The sequence below is a fragment of the Dromaius novaehollandiae genome, chromosome 5 (genome assembly GCF_036370855.1).
Source record: "Dromaius novaehollandiae isolate bDroNov1 chromosome 5, bDroNov1.hap1, whole genome shotgun sequence".
NCBI lineage: Eukaryota > Metazoa > Chordata > Aves > Casuariiformes > Dromaiidae > Dromaius > Dromaius novaehollandiae.
In genome coordinates this window covers 20,930,022-20,949,445 of record NC_088102.1, presented here as the reverse complement: position 1 = coordinate 20,949,445, position 19,424 = coordinate 20,930,022, and the positions used below count along the sequence as shown (strand labels likewise).

At 38.2% G+C, this 19,424-nt stretch overlaps 1 protein-coding gene across 1 annotated transcript in view; it reads right to left on the bottom strand.

The window, feature by feature from the left end:
- The window catches only part of PTPN21 (protein tyrosine phosphatase non-receptor type 21), a 47,020-nt gene extending 27,596 nt beyond the window's left edge, over positions 1-19,424 (bottom strand). Inside the window, exons 1-4 of the mRNA XM_026112134.2 lie at positions 18,859-19,424; positions 15,488-15,860; positions 4,175-4,344; positions 1,327-1,424 (exon numbers count right to left, since the gene is read on the bottom strand). Coding sequence (XP_025967919.1) covers positions 1,327-1,424; positions 4,175-4,344; positions 15,488-15,667 — 448 coding nt within the window. The 5' untranslated portion in view covers positions 15,668-15,860; positions 18,859-19,424. The remainder of the gene's footprint in view (positions 1-1,326; positions 1,425-4,174; positions 4,345-15,487; positions 15,861-18,858) is intronic.

Genomic DNA, 19,424 nt, shown 5'->3' with positions numbered 1-19,424 from the left:
CCACCGTGTTACCAACACATACAGTTGCGCTCTTACACAAGACTGAAAGAGGAATGCAAAAGTTAAGGGATAAATATTTTCCATCTGGAAAGAGGATTATATTGACAGATTCCTATAAACAACTCACTGAGCAGAGACACATTTATACTGTCCAAAGATAGGAAAATAACGAAGCAAGACTTTGTCAGTTGAATACTATTAAATCCTGGCTTGGATTAAACAAAAATACTGTTATATAAACAACGGACTAATATTATTCATGCTATTGCATTAGTAGGTATAGCCTCAGAAAAACATAATCATCATCTTTAACACGATAGTATTAGCATACATATATTTAATTGAAAATAGAAAGGCAAAAAAGCTAAGTTGTATGTACTGCAAATGATTTTAGGTCCCTTTCGATTTTGGCAGCTTTACAATTGCTGTTAGTTATATTGGAGTGGCATCCACAGTGAAGCAATACATAAACACACAAAACGAAGCTGTTGTCATTCAGACACACAAAACAAAATTGTTGTCATTAAGAACTCGCATTTTGCGAGATTTAAGATCAAACAAACATACTAGCAGGAAGCACTGGACATGATCAGAGCAGACAGACTGAGGACTGGTGATTCTCTATATACCCCACCCCAGTTGACCCTCACTGGGCAAAATAAAGCAGCCATTTTCATGGGAATTATAGAATAAGTGCGTCTTCAGTAGGGATTTGAACACAGGGATTGTTGACAGGCTTGTGAAATAACTTATCTTTGGTGTTAGGACATTGGGGAGAGAAAGTGGAGATACAAGTACTATTGTACAGTCACATTTGCTTATTTATTAAAATATGCCGTCTTCCTACTGTGCCAGAAGTCTTCAATAGCAGAGTCAACAAATGAGAGGTCTGCTGATCTAAGAAGAGGACTTAAACCCCTCATCTCCAAAGGAATTCAGATGTCTAATTCCAACCCAACTCCTGGAAAGAAGCATTAGGTCGCCAGGTATGCCTCAGGTATGCACATGTGTCCTAGCAAGTTCTGGGCCACTTATCCCACTGACCCCAAGCCCATATGTTGGGCGATGTGGTGCTAAGGAGCAAGCCTTTCATACCCTACTGAACTCTTGGCACTGTAAAGTCACTATATTTGTAAGGCTATTAATTCAAAACAAAAATGTGTTTTATAGAAACAGAATGCATACTTGAATGCAACTATGTCTTGCCTTTTTTATTACAGCAAGGAGAGGGTGGCTTATTTTAGAACAAACAGAAAACATGCACCTAAATATATCACCAAATTTCCAACTGCAACATTAGCTACTGGGCATAATTGCCTTACTTACCTTGAACAGCTAAACCAGCCAGATGTATTGCTTGCTCCAGTGTGCAAGGAATGTTGCCCTCCAAGATATCTTTCTTTAATTGCAAATAATACTGATACCTACACAGAAAAAAAGAAAAAGCTAACGCTGGCATCTTAATTTCAAGACAGGCCAGACAAATAAGTTTGCATGTCCTATGCCTCTCAACTTTCCTTGCTCTGGATGGAAGGTAGTCTTCCTCATAATTCAGGCCCATGATTTCATGGTCTTTCTTAACTCTTCCCTTACCTTATGCATAGCTATCACAGAATCAAATCCTGCTACCTCTTCAAATAAAGAATCTCCACAATTTCTATTGACTCAATATACTATAGATATATATAATCTATCATCAACTCCTTATTTTTATCTCTCCTCTCCTTAATAGCCTCATCATCTCTTTACAAAATTCAGTATGCTGCTGCTGTATTGCAACACTACTTCCAATCAGTCTAACATTGCACACCCCTACAATCACACTAAGGACTTTCATTTCTGCATTACAACTTTTGAGCATTCTGTTTTTACTTTCAAAGCATCACATTTCTTTTCTTGTTTCATCTGACCTTATCCTAGGTCATCTCTTGTACGTGGCAAGCACTACTAACAGTGCCCTTTGTCCAAAATCTCAACCACTATTTTCTTGAGTTCTTCTGTCCCTTCAGCCATCCATGGAACATGCTATCTCAGCCAATAGAGCAAATCCCAAAACACCCCAAGACTCACAAGTTTAATGACACCTAAACAGATATTGCCAACAAGGACATTTTTCTCGTATAATTTCAGTTTTAAAAGTGTGTGTGTTTGTTTTGTTTGTTTGTTTGTTAACTTCCTCATGCTGTAGGTTAATTCTTGTGATGGAAGCTTTCAATACTAAAAACACTGAAGCATGTGCTCCAATTCACTTCAGTATTGAGAAAAGTTAAGTAAACTCCACAAAAGTTTTGATCATTGGAAGCTGAATGACAGCTTTCTTCCTTCACTAGTGTATTAAACACAGTGACTTATAGACACACTGTTTAGAATCTTCCTGGATCTACTACAAAAAAGCAGTATGCCACATGGCAACAGATAACATCCTCATACAAAATACACAAACATAGCTGGCACTAAACCTCAGCCTTAAAAAAAAAAAAAGAAAGAAAAAAAGAAAAAGAAAAAAAGTCACAGCATACCCAGGCATTCAGAAAAAGAAAACTTCCCTAGTCAAGCAGCAGATCCTAAATCCTTTCCATAGAATAACTATTAAAATTAGACAAACAAAGAACCACGGCACTACCTCATGATAACCTGAAGACCATCTCTTTTGTCTATGACACTTACATTTCTCGATTTATATTAAATGTAACATTTGTTTAAAACATACTTAATCTCATTTATATTGAAAATGGATGAAAAACCCCCATAGATTTCTCTGAAACGAATACAGACTCTCACTATTGTAAATCAAAGCAAGTATCATCCTCTAGGACCTGAATGTAAGGTCAGCACATAAATTCACGTTTTCTGCATGGCAGTATACTGCAAAATTGCTGTTAAAGCTCCAGCATTAAACCATATTCTTTTAATGAATGACAGCAACAAATATTAAAGGTTTTTCGATAGATTTAGCTATTCCTCAATGCAGCGTGACATTTATCTTACTCTAATGCTTCCTAGCACACCAACTAGCACAGAACCTGAACCAAAGCTTTATTAAAATATAACAAGAAAGATCACTAGAAAGACTTTTTGAGCCAGTAAAATTGCTGAGAGAAAAGCCCAACACTTTAGAGTTTTCATAAAGAAAACAATCTTACAAAAATTACACACCAAACAAAACCTAAATCAACAGGCACTGAGCAATACACTACAGCACCAGCATCTACCAAGAGGCATATCTCTGTCAAAACCTTTCACATCACAGTTAATGGGAATGGTCTTTCTCAAGGTATTTTAGCACTGGAATATATAAAGACAATGTCACATAATCATAGAATATAGGCAGGGAAAGAGCTCTGGGGAGTCATCTGGTCCAACTCTCCTCTCAAAGCAGGGCCAATTTGAAGTTACCAGCTTAAATGGGTTAATTAACATAAGAAGAAGATATTTCTGAAATAGCAACTGTTCATAATCTAATTACATCTGCTGTACTTGCCTATTAAAAATAATAATGAAATCAATACAACTATAAAAGCTAAGACATTAGAAGAAGCCAATGTAGAGTTATGTAAGAATAACTGGCAGGTATGCATGCTCAATTTAACTTTTCCTCCCCAGTTAACATCACTTGTGTGAGGTTCACCAGATTCACAAAGCAACAGTGGAAGTGGATGAATGATAATCAAAGCTAAGATCCGTCTTCAATATCCAGTGAAATATAAAAATCACAAACTGAGGCTTAGCCAGCAGTTTGCCTATATGCTCAGTAAGTATCAGAAAGTACTAAAAACAAAATAAAGGAAAGCATATTTCAATAAAATCTGCAAGTGACCTGTGCTAGATGGGCAGATCAATAATTTGCAGAAGGCAAATTATGCCCCCCCCCCCCCAAAAAAAGACACAAAGCGACTAAAACAATCACACCTCTGATCACGTAAGTATGTCTAAAACATTACTGAGAACAGGTTTGGACAGATTCCCAAGACAAAAGAAATCAATTCGTTGCTTAGTTTATTATGTATTTGAAATAGTCAATGGGGAAACAAACACACAGTTTGAACAAAATTTCTGCCTAAAGGAATAATTTCCATTTCTATACAGGTAGGGGAGGAGAAGCAGACAATTTTGAAGTAAACTATACATCTTAGAATGGCAAAAGCAAAATTATACACACATGTATGACGCTTACCTGGTAATCTCCTGCTGAAGCTGAGAAACAGTAGGCACATAGAAAACTACCCCAAAATACACAGTTGGCTCCAAGGCATATTTGTCCAGCTGCTTTTTCAGAGGCTTGTCCAAATCTACCCATCTGCGCTGATTCTGCTTATTATAATACCACAGACTGAAATAAGTAATCTGAAAAAGAAAGAGGCATTTCAATGATTAAAAAAGTTAATATTACAAAATTAGAGAAAATACATTGTATAGAAGTCTTGCTACCTAGAAATAAAAGCTTTAAAACACTGTCTAAGGCAGTAGGTTTTTAGATTGAAAACTCAGAGAACTGGAAACCAGTATTAACCTTACTCAGTAACAAAAGCAGATGTTACTTCCAGGTAAGCAATCCATGGATGTAAGGTCCTATCTCTAAAATACTAGCACATCTACTGTTTATTTGCAAACAGTCCCCGATCCTGATGGGACAACTCACAGATACTAGCAGTAAGCATTTATGCTTCATGACAGGAAAACATGAAATGAGGAGGCAAATAGAATAAAGACACTGGACTACAGGAGACTACAGCTTGGCTGAGGAACCAGTGGGCAAGATTTCATGGTCCTTCATGCTGAAGGACAAAGGAAAGCAGGAGAGCTTGTCAATCAATGACAAATTCGTTAAAGCACATGAACAGTTCATCTCACTGAGCAAGAGCACGAGCAGGCACAGCAGCAAGCTAGCTTGCCTGAACAGGCAAGTCTAAAATGAGCAAAAACACAAAAAGGAGATGGACACAGGGACAGGCAACAAAGCATTGCCCAGGCATGTGAGGCTAGATATGGGCCAAACCTCAGCAGGAGCTGAACCTAGCAAGGGATGTGAAGGGTAGCAAGAAGACTTCTGTGGGTACATCAGTGACAAAAAAAATCAAGCAGCTAGGTTTGTTCGTCCTGAAGAAGAGAAGACTGAAGGTGGGAATTTAATAGCAGTTTCCACTGCCTAACACGGGGTTATACAGAAGACAGAGCCAAACTCTTGGGAGACATGTTGAGCAAAAGGAACGAGAAGCAATGGTCAAAAATTGCATCACGAGACACACTGACTAGAGAGAAAGGGGAAAAAAAAGATTGTAACAGCATTAAGCACAGATAAGCCCCAAGAGGCTGAGGGATACCCATCCCTAAAGACTCTCAAAATTTGACTTGGACAATATCCTGAGCAACACAATCTAACTTGGATTAGACAACTTAATCCACTTTAAGAAGGAGGTTGGACTGGACAACTTTGGAAGTCCAGAATTATTTCCATGACTATGATATGGTTCTAAAACCACACTGCAGAGCACTCATTCAATTTTAAATTTCTCCACTATGTTTAAACTGATTAAAGTTGGCTCCTGCCACACTTACTTCATTCAATTCTCATCTGTCAAACACAGGTGGACTGGAAAATATTAATGTCATTATCACAGCAAAATGAGAAAACATAATTAGAATATTTTAAATTGAGAGAGGGAGATAAGGGAATGCTGTGAAGCATTAATTATGTGCACAGGCATTTATATGGAAATTCTTTAAGTACTTGCTACGCATAGGCTGTTATAGGTAGCAGAAATACCAACACCTTTAGTCCAACACTTTGCTTTATATATTTTCTGATATTTTTAATTTATAGAAAATAAAGATATTAAGGATGAAGGTTTATAAAACAAAGGAATTTTTATCATGACTTTTTTACATCAATAATTTCTGTGAATTGCATTTGGAACAACTGTCTCCCTAACAAATAAAACACTTCCTATTGTCATACCCAGAAGCTCTGGCATTGGAGCACGGACTTAAAATTCACTGGGGAGCAAGCGCTGGTGGTAGTGAAAGGGTATTTTAGTACTTCCTAATCCTGTGAAAATAGCCTATTACAGATGTCTGAAAATTCACATACACCTATCTTCTTAGTTTATAGTCTAAATGTGTTGGAGAGTCCATCCTCAGGTGATTCCCTCTATCCCCTTACAACTGGGACAGGCTGACTAGCCTATGCATGTACCATAACCATGGCATGGTAGGTATGCTGCATCCCAGATTTCAAGGACAACAGTGAAGTCACTTCTTCTACCAGCAGGGATCATTAAGAAATTTGGGAGACAAAAGCCAAGGTGTAGCATTAAATTCAGAATAGTATCTATTCCATAAATGCATCTTCTCCAGCAGACACTGGGAAATTAGAGCCAATTCTAAGGCTTAATGTTCCTTTGACATTTAGCAAATATTTCTGAAATCTACTGGCAAAATGTACTTCTTTGTCCTTCTCTAGTTAAGCATCAATACAGTTTCAAATTATTTTTGTTTTCTCAATGCTTAAAAAAATTCTTAAAAAGTTATCTTAACAGTCCAATTGCAAATCAATATGCAGAAAATAAAAAATGTTAGAATGAAGGCTGCCCATACAACCTTAACTGCGATCCCTTCTGCAAACTCTAAGACAACACTGGTCATATTTGGTACAAAGATGAGCTGCAATCCAAAAATTAAATTAGAACTGAGTATAGAAAAAAAGCAGTTTTCCAGTATAGTGAAAGATGTTTGCAGTGCAAGGCAAAATGCTGCTATGTGAGAAACAGTCACATGGTTAGAAGAGTTCAAAAATCACCATAGAGGAACAAAATCAATCCCAATGCCAGAAGCAGTTCTCTTGTAAAACAATTCCTACAAATCAAAGTTTCCACAAGTGGACACCGTGTTCTTCATTTTTGAGTCCTGAAAATGAAGAGTTAGGTTTAAGAAGTGATAAATACTTCCAGCTACAAGAGGTCAAAAAGAATATGAACACAAACACTATAAAAATGCTCCATGACCCCCAAAGATATTGAGAAGAGAGTATCTTAAGATTCCTTAAGATGTTAAGGATTACAACAATAGTACAGCAGAAACTCCATTAAGGATTAAATATTGCACTCACTGCAACATCATACACTGCAAAAAGGTAAAACACACCAAACGATTACCCATCACAATCCATCCTGCACACTAAACGAAGAAAGGAATGCAGGCAAAAAGGTATGCTTGTCTTCTGTTGCAAGACTGTATTAATCACAACGCGCACATTCATAGAAGCCAAAATAAGACTGTAATTCTGACATTTTACTAATTTCTGTGTGTTAAGATTGAACATTTGTGTGTTCTCCTACCAGGCTTCCTTTTTTGAAAATGTAATTTATACATAATGCAAGACGGTAAGTGAACCAGCAAATAAAAATAATGCTCATTTAAAGCTGAACTGTATGCCATAAGCTGCTTGATCCCGCTTGCTATGAAGAGCTCAAAAACAGAAAGTCTACTGTGCCGGCCCAGCCCACCTGCCCAACAGGTCAACTGCACCAGCCCCAGGCTGCATGAACAACCTGCAACAGAGACCACGGTGGGCCATGGAAAGCTAATGGTAATAGCTACAGAACCATAGAAGCATACTATCAAAACTGAAAGACTACTATAAAGATATCATGCAAACATTTTTGGAAACCAACCATGGATGGGAAAATCTCCAAGGAACCATTTGAATAACTTTTATCTGCAAGTTCAGGGAAATCTACTTAAGCCTCAAAAACTCAGAGACGTTGTAACGTAAAAGAGAGAAGGAATATAGACTAGACCACCAGTGTTGCAAACTCTCTGAATCAAGATACCCCTGACTCTATACCTGTAAGTCTAAACTGAACATGTAACCTGTTTTTAAGAGACAATGATCACACGCACTGGTCAGTTTTGTTAAAACATAGATCACTTTTTCTTATCTAAGCACAGAACTGAGTTGTTACTGACACTACAGATTAGTAAGAATATTTCCACATTTTAAAATATTATCTGTAATCCAGAACACCTTTAAACAAGATTTTTCTGACTTGGTATTCTCCCTTACAAATTCTTCCAATTTGAATTATTGAAAATGAATAAAACATAAGCCAAACAAAATAGTATGGACCAAAGCCTGTCTTCTGACTTGCATGCAAACCTCTCCCTTGACTTCAAGGGCAGAATTTGATCCTGTGAGTTTTAGAGAAGCTTATGCACCCTGGAATATTCGCACTGATTAAAATAGAATCCATTTTTATTCATTGCTAAAACATTTTATTATTAGCAGTATAGGACACCACCCAAATCTAAAAAAAAATGTCATGACATAACTCTTAAAATATGTTAAGCTGTTAAGATTAACACTATTTTGAGGTTTGTTTATTTTAGTGACTTATTCGTCACCTAAGCTCTTTGAGGAAATTCAAGTATAAATAAAAGGAACTTATAATTTCAGCACAATTACTTTCTATCTAGCTTCTCTGCCATTACAGAAAGAAATAATAAGGATTTTGTATAAGACTTCAAGAGCAAAAATAACAAAAAGTCCAACACAGTATTACAGCTCACAAGACCCACAGGTTGTGGGAGGGGAGAGATGTCATCCACCACTCATCTATTTTGTCAATCAGACTCCATAAGCTAAACAGAGCAGTTCAGTACGAGCACCACAAAACTGCCTTACTGCAGGAGATTATTTAGTGTATATTTTCAAATGATGTACAGCGAGAGTCAGAGAACGGCCGCTGCTCAGTCTTAAGAAATCCTCAGTCTTAAGAAGAAGAGACTAAGGTGAAATCTTATTGTTGTCTTCAATGCCCTAAAGGCAGGGTATAGAGAAGACGGGGACAGACTCTTCTTGGAAGTGCACCCTGAAAGGATGAGAAGCAGCAGGCACAACTTGCAACATGGGAAATTCCAATTAGGTCATTAAAAATAATTCACAATGAGGCTAGCCTAACAATGGAGCAGGTAGCCCAAAGAGGTTGTACAATCTCCATCCTTAGAGATGCTCAAAACTTGACTGAGCCACCTGATTCAAGCCAGGCCTCCTCTGAGCCTCTGGGCTGCGGACAGATGACCCCCCTGAGGTCCATTCTACCCCAAGTTATTACATGATTCTACATCATTACAAAATGGGGGGTGACCACGAGAAACATCTTACTGAAAATGTCTTGGATGCAAGTGGAAGAACACTTTTTTTTCCTAATTATGTGTTATCTCTTAAGAACCCATACAAACACTGAGAAATCTTAAATTTCTCATCAGTTTCCACATCTACTGATCATACTCTGCTATTCTTCTTGTTTTATAACTTGAAATGGAAATCAATAACATAGTCCTCCTTCCCTGTACTAACCTGCTTGTATTAATTAGCTATGATTAGCTGCTGCTTTTCATTTTATTTTTCTTACAGAGGACCAGACTCAGCCCTAGCATAACTCCACTTTGTCTCTAAACTAAGCACCACCTATAAAGGTCAAGCATTCTAAATAGCACAATAAACATATGTCTTAAAACAGTATCTCAAAGTCTATTCTAGACACAATTTTTGCTATCTAGAAAAGAAATTCAAGTGACAAATGTAAATGTCAGGTATCAAATGTGTAATCTTCCCACGCGTTAATTTAACAGCGCCTGTTACGATCCCCAAACTTGACTGTGCCTTCTATTTTTCTACAGTACAGCATATCAAGAAAAAATGTGTTCTCTAGATATCAAGAAAACCCTACTACTGCTTTTTTTTAAAAAAACCAATCTCTATAGATCCTCAGACTAAGAAAAAAACCCACCTTTTTGGGGGTGGGATGAGAAAGAGACTTTATCATGCACTCCCTTAAGGCATAGCAGTGTTCAAAGTTTATGAATTATACACATACGCACCTATTTCCCTGCTAATCTCCATACCCTATATTATAAATCATACAGAATGCCTAATAGGCTACAAACAGACTAGTAAAGAAAATTGTTTTCCAACTGTTAATTTGGTGCCTTTTGAGTAATGTAATCTGCTATCTGCCTCAAGGGCACAGTGATCTGAGGAATCATGATTCTAGGAGGTGAGATGAGGCATTAAAAAATAAAATAAAATAAAATAAAATAAAATAAAATAAAATAAAATAAAATAAAATAAAATAAAATAAAATAAAATAAAATAAAATAAACCAGCTTACACAGGAATGCAATTAAATTATTTTTTCAAATTTTTTCTTCTTTCTTAGAGGTACTTGGAAACAAACCAAGCCATAAGACTTTCCTAAGTTTTGAAAACACTTTCTCAGTATTGAACGTAAGTACTGCAATTGGACTTAAAGACCTCAATTAGGTAAGGGGTGAATACTAAAATGAAAAATAACCACTCCAGAGAACTGGGTCAATCTCGTACTATGTACACCACCAGATACTGCGTGAAAGCTTTATTCTACATCCAATGATAAGAACTAAGGCAGGAGACAAAGGGCCCAGAAAAATCTCCAGAAACCCCACTCTTACCACGGCAGACAACCCGCTCAGACAGACTGGCCAGGACTTTTCAAAATCTGGGCAGAGAGGAACCTGTAAAGTCTTGCAGCGTATCACACCACACGCTGAGGAGAACACTGCATCCCTCCACATAATACCATCACCATGTCTTCCGGCAGAAGAAGGACAGTTAACTAACCTCAATAAAATCCCCCCACTTTAGAGCACTTATACTAAGCTGACACATTTTGTTGTTGTTTTAGTAGTGACAAGACTGTCAACTCCAGCAGTCTGTAGAAAAGATTTAGCAAAGTAACTAAATGACTAGAGGGAGAAGTCAATCTCAATCCTTTCATAATGTAACCCTTTTTTTCCAGCCCCCAAATGACTTTTTCCTAAATATTCCAGTAAGATTTTCACAAACACTATTTTAACAAAGCAGTTACTAACTGTAGTTTAAAGCAAAACCACAGGACAAAGAAATAATAATAATTTTAGAAAATCAATACTTTGCAAGGAAATCCGATTCATTCTAATTTATTAAAATTAAAGCACTGCACGAACTGCAATGTGCTCTGTTTTTCTCCTCTTCAAACATCTTGACTAAATCTTTGTCTTCTGGCAGGAAAGGCAGATTTGGAGTTACTTGTCAGTACATTAGACAAAAGTAAGGAGGAGACAAGCCACAAGCTAAAGCTCAATACCTTCATAGCGCACACACTGCATATAACTCATCGAAATGTTATATCCCACATTCTGATCTCTTGCAAAAACAGGTCAGCTATCAATCAGCATGTCCAACAAATGCATTTTTTCTTTTCCTAAACTGTGTTACTTTTTCCAACCACTGTCCAAGGCTGCAAGAAGGATGGACTCATGTATCTCCCTTTGACTCTCATCTTGCACAGAAATGACACTGGAGAAAGTGTCACATTCCAGTGCGCCAGATTCTGAAATTCTCTGACTACTTTGTAACTGAAAAAAGAAAAAATATTCGAAGTAGTCTAAAAATATATATTCAACAATAAACTAATGTGCTTGCTTCAAAAGTAAAAAAAAAAAAAACCTTTTCTATTAACATCAGTATAAAACTATACAGCAATACATACACATTGTGACAGTGAAAAAATACAACTAAATGGTATCTTCAGAATCTGACCTAACTTTATAAAAAACTAAAGAAGCTGAGGGCAAGGCTTCCTAATTGCCACTAAAGCTTTCATAGAAAAATCTTAATCCATTTTGTGCTGCTCAGTGTAACAAACAAGCAGGTGAGCACAAATCCTGTATCTGCATAAATTTATTTTTTTCCTTCAGGAAAAGGAAGAACCATAGTAATTGCATTTAAGGCAACTGCCAATTTTTAGCTCTCTGACTGCTCGCTCTGTTCAATTTATTCTGGCTCCTAAATTACTACTACAACACACTTGAAATTAATATATGTTTTAGATAGTATCAAATTTGTTTTTAGGAAAGTAGTATCTTTTAAATTAATGAGATTAAATACATTGAAGGTTTGTGTTTTTACACACATTTCTTCCTGATAAACTTGTCCTCTCCTAATTTTAAGCAAAATTAGGGCAGGAGAGGCAGCCCTAACAGTTCAATTATCGGCACTACTTCTGTTATTTCTCTAGGCATTAGCCAAGTTTTTGTCAGACTTTGTTATAAGGCAGAAACATATTATGTTAGCGACCCCTCTGACATGGCTTGGCCCAACTTTTATTTGCCAGTCAATCTGTTTACCAATATAGATAAAATTTTTTTAAGAGTATTTATGGTGGCACTCCAGTAACATCATAATTTTTTTCTTATTTTAAAACACTCTTTATGTATGTAAACACACATTTAATAAGCCACCACACTGAATTTCAACGCATTTCCTCCGAGGAAGAGCCGCTACTTCAGATTTCAGAGGAAAATATTACTGAACAGTTCAAGTATTTCTGATGCACAGCTCCTGGATAACCTTGATCCTTTCTTTTGTGTTCAGGTCCAAAACAAACACATCAATCCCCATATGCACCACGCTGATCCTCTTCACAGAAGTTCCCACTCCTTTTTGATACCATTAATTATCACAGTTGGGGCCAACTCTCTACCAGGCATCTGAACTGAAGTCAGACTCTGCTTGTACAGAGAAGTAACAAAATTTGCCCCTTCACTCTGGTAAAGAAGTATCGTAAGAAAACAGAAATAAAAGAAGATACAGGAAGAGAGGCAAGTCGGTTTTAACATCTCCTGCCAAACACCCTACATATATGCAGCGGTGGTAACATTCAAAACATTTTTGTATTTTCGAGTATCTGATTTGTATATCTCATGTCCTAGATGCAAGATGTGCAGTGTCACACACACTTTTTCCAAGCTAGTCAACAACCACAGCTCTCAGGGTTTTTTCAAAACTTGCAAAACCAGAACATACTACTTTTGCAATAAATATGGCTTTTCCCACAAATCCAGTTTGGTTATACGTCTCTCACAGAATAAAAGACACACTGTGCTACAAAGGATAAACAACTTAGTTCTCTCCCTGCCTTGGCTTCTTTCCCCAGTTTCTCAGTTTGAGAGAGCTGGATTACATACCCATTGCTGATGAGTCACATTCTGGGAATACCAGAAGATATTCTTCTTATTTTAACGCATTCATTTTACTTTTTTGTGAAGTTTACCATTTAGTAACAAAATTAAATTGCCAACATACTTTCACGAAGTTTAACACTTTCAGTCCACACGCATGTGGTTTAAGGGTGCTTAGTGCATTAACAATATAAAGCATCTTAGAGAAAGTACTTAGTATTTCACAGTATCAAGGACTAATGTTGCTTTTGGCAGATTTAAGCAACATAGTGAGCAAATTTTTCTTCCTGAAAACTTTGTACTCAGCAAGCAGCCAGGAATGATCCAGAATCTGCTTGGAAAAAATGACTATTTAAAGGCAAAACAACATTTTCTGAAGGCAAGCTCTGGAGAGTAATTTATATCCCTACTTTCCATTCCCTTTTATTGCAACACGTTTTCCTGCCAAAATAATCCATGCAAGAATGCATGACCGAAGGAATCTGCTCAAAGTTCAACAGTGTACTGTCAACTCCCTCAGTCTGATATATGACTCTTAATTGAGGGAATTGCCTTTTTTTTTTTCTTTTTTTTTTTTTTAAAAGATTTTAGGAGCAGCTCCAAAGAAAGACATAATGAAGAGTAGCTGAAAAAACTGCATCTCCAAAACTTTGCAAATAGTTAGATAAAAGCTAGAGGTCATTCAGGAAGACAGAGCCTTTGACTTTTGCAAACCAAATAAATTTAAGTTCTTTACCTACTGTTGACTTAGCACTGACATCTGAAAGTGGGTAGATTAAATTGACAAACTCCATTCGAGCACAACAATAGCTGAATTATAAATAAATGATATCTGATGTGTATTGATAAAAAGTGTATGTTAAGGCCACAAGAATAATGAGACTTGCTTTGCTAGAAACAACAAAAATGAATGAAGTCATACTGGCTCTACAAGATTGCATTCTTCCAAAATAACTGTACAGTTAAAGAATATTTGGACCACCTACAAGAAAGCACAGTGAGGTTAAGAGCAAACACAGTAAATAAGCACTTAGATAAATGGATTCACACCTTTTTCATTTACTACTATCCATAAAGAAGAAAGTATTTCTGAAAACAACTGACTGTACATATCATTTCCTACGGAGAAATCCTATGATAATAAACACTTTGTACAGTACTACATGGTTGCAGGACTGGGCCATAAATTTGTTTGCTCAAATTTGAGCAAAGCTGTAAGCAGTTGCTAGTGCTTGACAATGAAGATATAACAGTTCCAGAAATCAAAGTTACTAACTAAAGATCATTTTCCTATGATCCCACTTCTGTTTTGGTTATCTAATACTCAGGTTTTCATCCTGTGTTTGAACCTGTATTCAAAACACCATTATGTGGTACACCACATAATACAGCAAAAGTATCTTTTTCATAACTATGATATTTTCCATCCTATTCTTTTATTACCAGTTTTCTTTCTCAGCTGCCCCCCAAAACCTGTAAATGCTGTCACAAACAGTTGAACAACTACACAGTGAATTAAACTGTTTGAAACTCTAGGAGGAAATGACAGTTTGCACAGGATCGAGAGCATTCAACCACTGTAACCAAATCCACCTCCATATTCAACAAAATTGTAAAAGAATGATGTTTGCTCATATTTTGGTAATCTATGTAGCTTTCTATAATTAACGTTTCACAGTTCAACATTTCAGAACTAATTCATTCAATAGAGACCACCGAATGAATAAATGCCAAATGTGTGGGAGAAGAAGAAGTTTCAGTTGCAAAAGAATCCTTCAAAAAGCCCATTAAGAAATTTTGGAAAAAAAAAATTATACAGATGCAGCTAGTACAAACCACATGTCTCCAAGAGGCCAGCTATGACTAAGTGCTTGCTCAAAGATACTGCCTGCAAATTTGTGGTATCTGAACAAGCAATGCAAATAGTTGGTAACTGGTACATGTATCACATTTTGTGCTTTAGGTTCTTTTCTCAGCATTAATCCATCAAAAATACATACACACAAATAACACTTTCTTAATGGAGAATAGCTTTCTGAAGGAAAAATGAATATATCGTAACTTAAAAGTTACGTCAATTTTTTCAGTAATTCTTAACCTGTGTTGCTTTGGTCAGAAATCAGGGGGTTTTTTTTGTTTTCTTAAGTACATTAAAGCATTTACAGCACTGTCAGGTTTAAAAACAACCACAGATGTTGCTCTGGTTGTCATACTAAGCTTCTTTTTGCTGCCACTTCTCACATGTCAGAATACCCTTTGGTATTCTCTAGCATAAGTTTTGTGACTGTTTTGGAATCCAAGTGCCCCTCACAACCAGAACATGAAGACACAAGGAAACACCGTGTAGCTGTTCCAGCAAATTAACTGATTGCCCCAAATGATAAGGATTCGCCAGGTGCGTAATCTAGTACCGGAGACGGAGCCATGCTTCACTTGACAGAGTGCTTACCTCCCGCAATTCAAGCCTCTGAGCCACGGCTTCCAGGCTTTCCTGGCCCGTGCTTTCCACAGATAGTGTGAACTCCACAAATTCATTGTTGAGCAGCTGGATACGAGCCACCAAGCAGCTCTTGCTGGAGACCGTGTAACGTCGAGTTCGTTTCAATTTTAACCCAAAAGGTAGAGGCATTTTCTTTCTCCACGGAGATGGTTAGCGATAAAAAGGTACCACCACTGGGAGGATGAGGAAGGACAAGTAGCTGCCTCCTCTCAAGAAGTAAGGAGCTGGAGAGTCTCCAAAGATCAACCAGCCGCGGCAGTATCCATTAAAGACAAGCAAGTCTTCCACCAAGACCGAAGTAGAAGGGGCATCCACTGGACTTCTAGTATGGAGAGAAAGAGAATAAACAAGGATCAGAAACAATCTGACTGAAAGGGTAATGGAAGCATGGGAAAACTACATATAAACACATATATTTTTTCTAAATCTAAACAGTCTGCTTCTCCAAAACACAGAGCTGCTATGCATTCAAATAACAAAATATGCACCAGAGTTTCTGTTTTTTCCACAGACACCACCAGTCTTTGGCAGGTTACTTTTATTCATTTACAAGTGAATAATAAGCCTTAATCAAACACGGCTGAAGTGCCTTAAAAATAATAAGTATTTCTAAACTGAATCATTATTTAAATGAAAGACCTCTAGGAAACTCGTGCATTTGTGAGCAAAATTATTTTCTTTAAGAGGAAAACCAGCAATCCAGGATTATTCCCAGAGTGGTGTGCAATCTCAGCCACTATATGCTGCATTAAATACAAACCCAAGCCCCACAGAGAAAGGGGGGGGGGGGGAGGGGGAAAGACAGAGGCAGGAGCAGGAGGAGAGGCATTAAAACCTCACATCTTAACTGTTTCCTAGCAGTCAATTAAAAACCAATTCCTTTAATTTTTCATGAATTGCAGCTAGTTTATTTCCTATGCTAAGCTGCTGCACGATGTTTTGTACAATATTGCCCTTGCCAGCAGAGTAAGCTAATGACAAGAACATTTTTTTCCTAACTTTCCCCCCAAAAACACGTTTATTCCTTCTAACGCCTCGGGGAGCCGGGCAAACACCCATCCTGGAGAAAAACGCCCCTTTTTTGGTGGTTTCCCCCCCAGTTCGTGTTTGCATGCCTGGTTCTGCCTTGGGACCTCTAGTGGCGGCACCACGGCCCCTGAAAAAGCATTTTTTTCAGGCAGGTAGGCTTTAGAAGTCAGGAGAACAAACAAGATCCCAAGAACTAGCATTCCCAGCACATCTGTTTTTAGTCTCGTAAGTATAGATATAAAAAAAAAAAACCTGTCCCATACTACTTGTATGCATACCTATAAATTAATACCATTAACACAAGCAAACTTTGGACTGAAACTCTACTAGACTCCACGGTGCCTTCTTCTCAGCATTGTGGCAAGGAATAAAGAGAAGCACAAAGAGGCTTAAGGCCTAAACAGGGAGAAAGAGGAGACAGCGTGGCGTTTTTCCTCAGTGACATCTTTGCAGCCCTACTTCAAAGACTGGCCATGGGCATATTTCACGTCCACGCTTCTAATAACCTGGAGGCAGTTCTGCCATTCGACACAACGCCCATCTCTCGTCCCCCAGCAGATACCATCCGAAACCTTAGACATTAATCACTACAGATTGAATCAGGGGAAAAAAACCCGCTTGATCTAAACACCCAGATTTTTCCGAGTACAGCTGCAGAATAAATAACAACTGGTAGCAACAGGTTTCCCTGAAAAATTTAGGGATATGCAGGGTCTCCTTTTTCATTACTTTGCACATTGATCCTCCAAATCCTCCTCCGGGAGCAGCACGCGGGGAATGCTCTGCACACAAGAGCCCTTCGCTTCCTGCCCGCTCCCGGCAGAATCTCGCACCGCGTTTATTCCTGGCAGTGAAACTTTTGGCTCACTGACCTCAGCTCACTTCCTGAGACCTGTTTTCCAACACATTCTGTGCACAGTTACGCACTTTTTCTTTGTTGCTAGAGTTATGAGAGAAAACACTGAAAACTGCAGTCAGAAGCACAGTGCTGCTTTTAATCTCTTTTTATGCAGACCATTCAACACGCAAGACTTTCAAACCGTTACGTCCCCATGAGACCCTCAGAAAAGTATTCAAAGGGCATGGAAAAAATTCACTAACGGGGGCCGACCTGACAGCGATCTAATGTTGACATTTGGCAGTCTCAAGCCTTAATTGTTTCTCTATGCGCACAGGTACAAACGCAGACATAGGAAGGAAGCTTAAATCAGAATTTTCAGAACAGGCCGGGGGCATGCTTAAGCTCACACTCTATTGTTTGCATGTATTGCTCTACTGATTGTCCTAAACAATTTCATTTCAACTCAGTATGCATATGAAGTAATACTCATTACTTCTGAAACACATATATTACAAGGAAAACTTAAGTAACTGCAACTTGCTGTCCACGGCACAAAAGAGCAACTCCATTAAATACAATTCCTGATATATAATAAAGCACATTAATACTGTAGAGTAAAGGAAAGTCTGGGGAATAACAGTGAGGTTATCATTCAATAACTTTTATAGGTAGCCATGCATAATTCTTACAAACAGTGCAGTGCTGCTTTTATTTAGCAGCTGTCATTCTGCAGTGCTAGCTGCTTTCATATTTGTCTCGCACATTGTTTAAATTAGTATACACCTGCGTTGTTATGAAGCTGTTTCAGCAGAAGGGAACTATACTGAACGGCCAGGAGTTACAAATTGACTGTCTCTAAAATAACAAGCCTTTATTTAGCAGGCCTGGAATTTTCATCCAACAGCTAAAAATGTCTTCAGTGGCCAAACTTCGTACATTTATATTTTAACATAAACATGTAAATTACAAAATGTTATATGAGAATCTCAGCAACATGGCTGTGACTGGAACACAGTTACTGAGCACCGTGATATCTTTCCTCTTTACCTACACCTCCCACTTCTCTCTCAATAATTACTATTTTATTCCACAAAGATTTTAAACGCAGTTTGCATGAAGGACCACCTGCAAAATGAAACTGCGATACACGACGGCAAAAGAGTTCCTGTTATTTCAAATGCTTAAAATACATACGTTTATTTCAGAGATATTGGGAAAGCCTAAAACTCAGAACACTCCACCCTCCTCTTGTTTTACCAGTTAATATTTGACATGATTCTTGGACTAAGGGAGTGCACCGAGTGCACATACCGAATGGAAACAAAGATGCATGCAGCTCTACAGCCTTCCCTTTTCACACAGTCAATACCTGAAACTCTTACAGTACGCTTCAGAGATCACCCGCTATTTTTTTTTTTTCCCCATACAGTGCCTGCTGTTTTCCCATTACCTCTCGCAGGGATCTGAAGACGCTGGGTCTCCTTTCACACACGCGCAGCTGAGAAGCCCCCGCCGCGCGCTGGGAGTTGCTCTCCTGGAGCCATCTCATCTGTATTCCTCGCGACACGACTTACTGTGCGCCTCTCGCCCCAAGCAGCTGCTGTCTCCGCTAACCCACCTTCTTCTCAGATCACTCATAGTGAAAACATTCCTCACTTCCTGTCTCAAAAAACTTGCTCTGGATATCATTCCACTGGGTGAAGAGCTGGGGGTGGAAGAAAATATTACAGCGAGAGAAACCTGTGCCAGCCAGCTCTTCGGGCGGCCTCCCTCACGTGACACTGCGCTGCGAGCGCACAAAACGCGTTCTCCGGAATATTTTCAAATCGCAGGTCTCTGCATGGCTGCGTGTGTGCATTTAATTTCTTTTCCTGGAGGCGTTCCCCTCGCTCTGTCCATGCGGAAGGATACGCTGGAAGAATTAAAGCAAAGGCCCGTATGCTCGCGGCCCATTACCTCAGAGAGCTGGAATGCCTGGCAGGGAGAATGTCAGCAATGAACAGCTGCTTCGCTGGC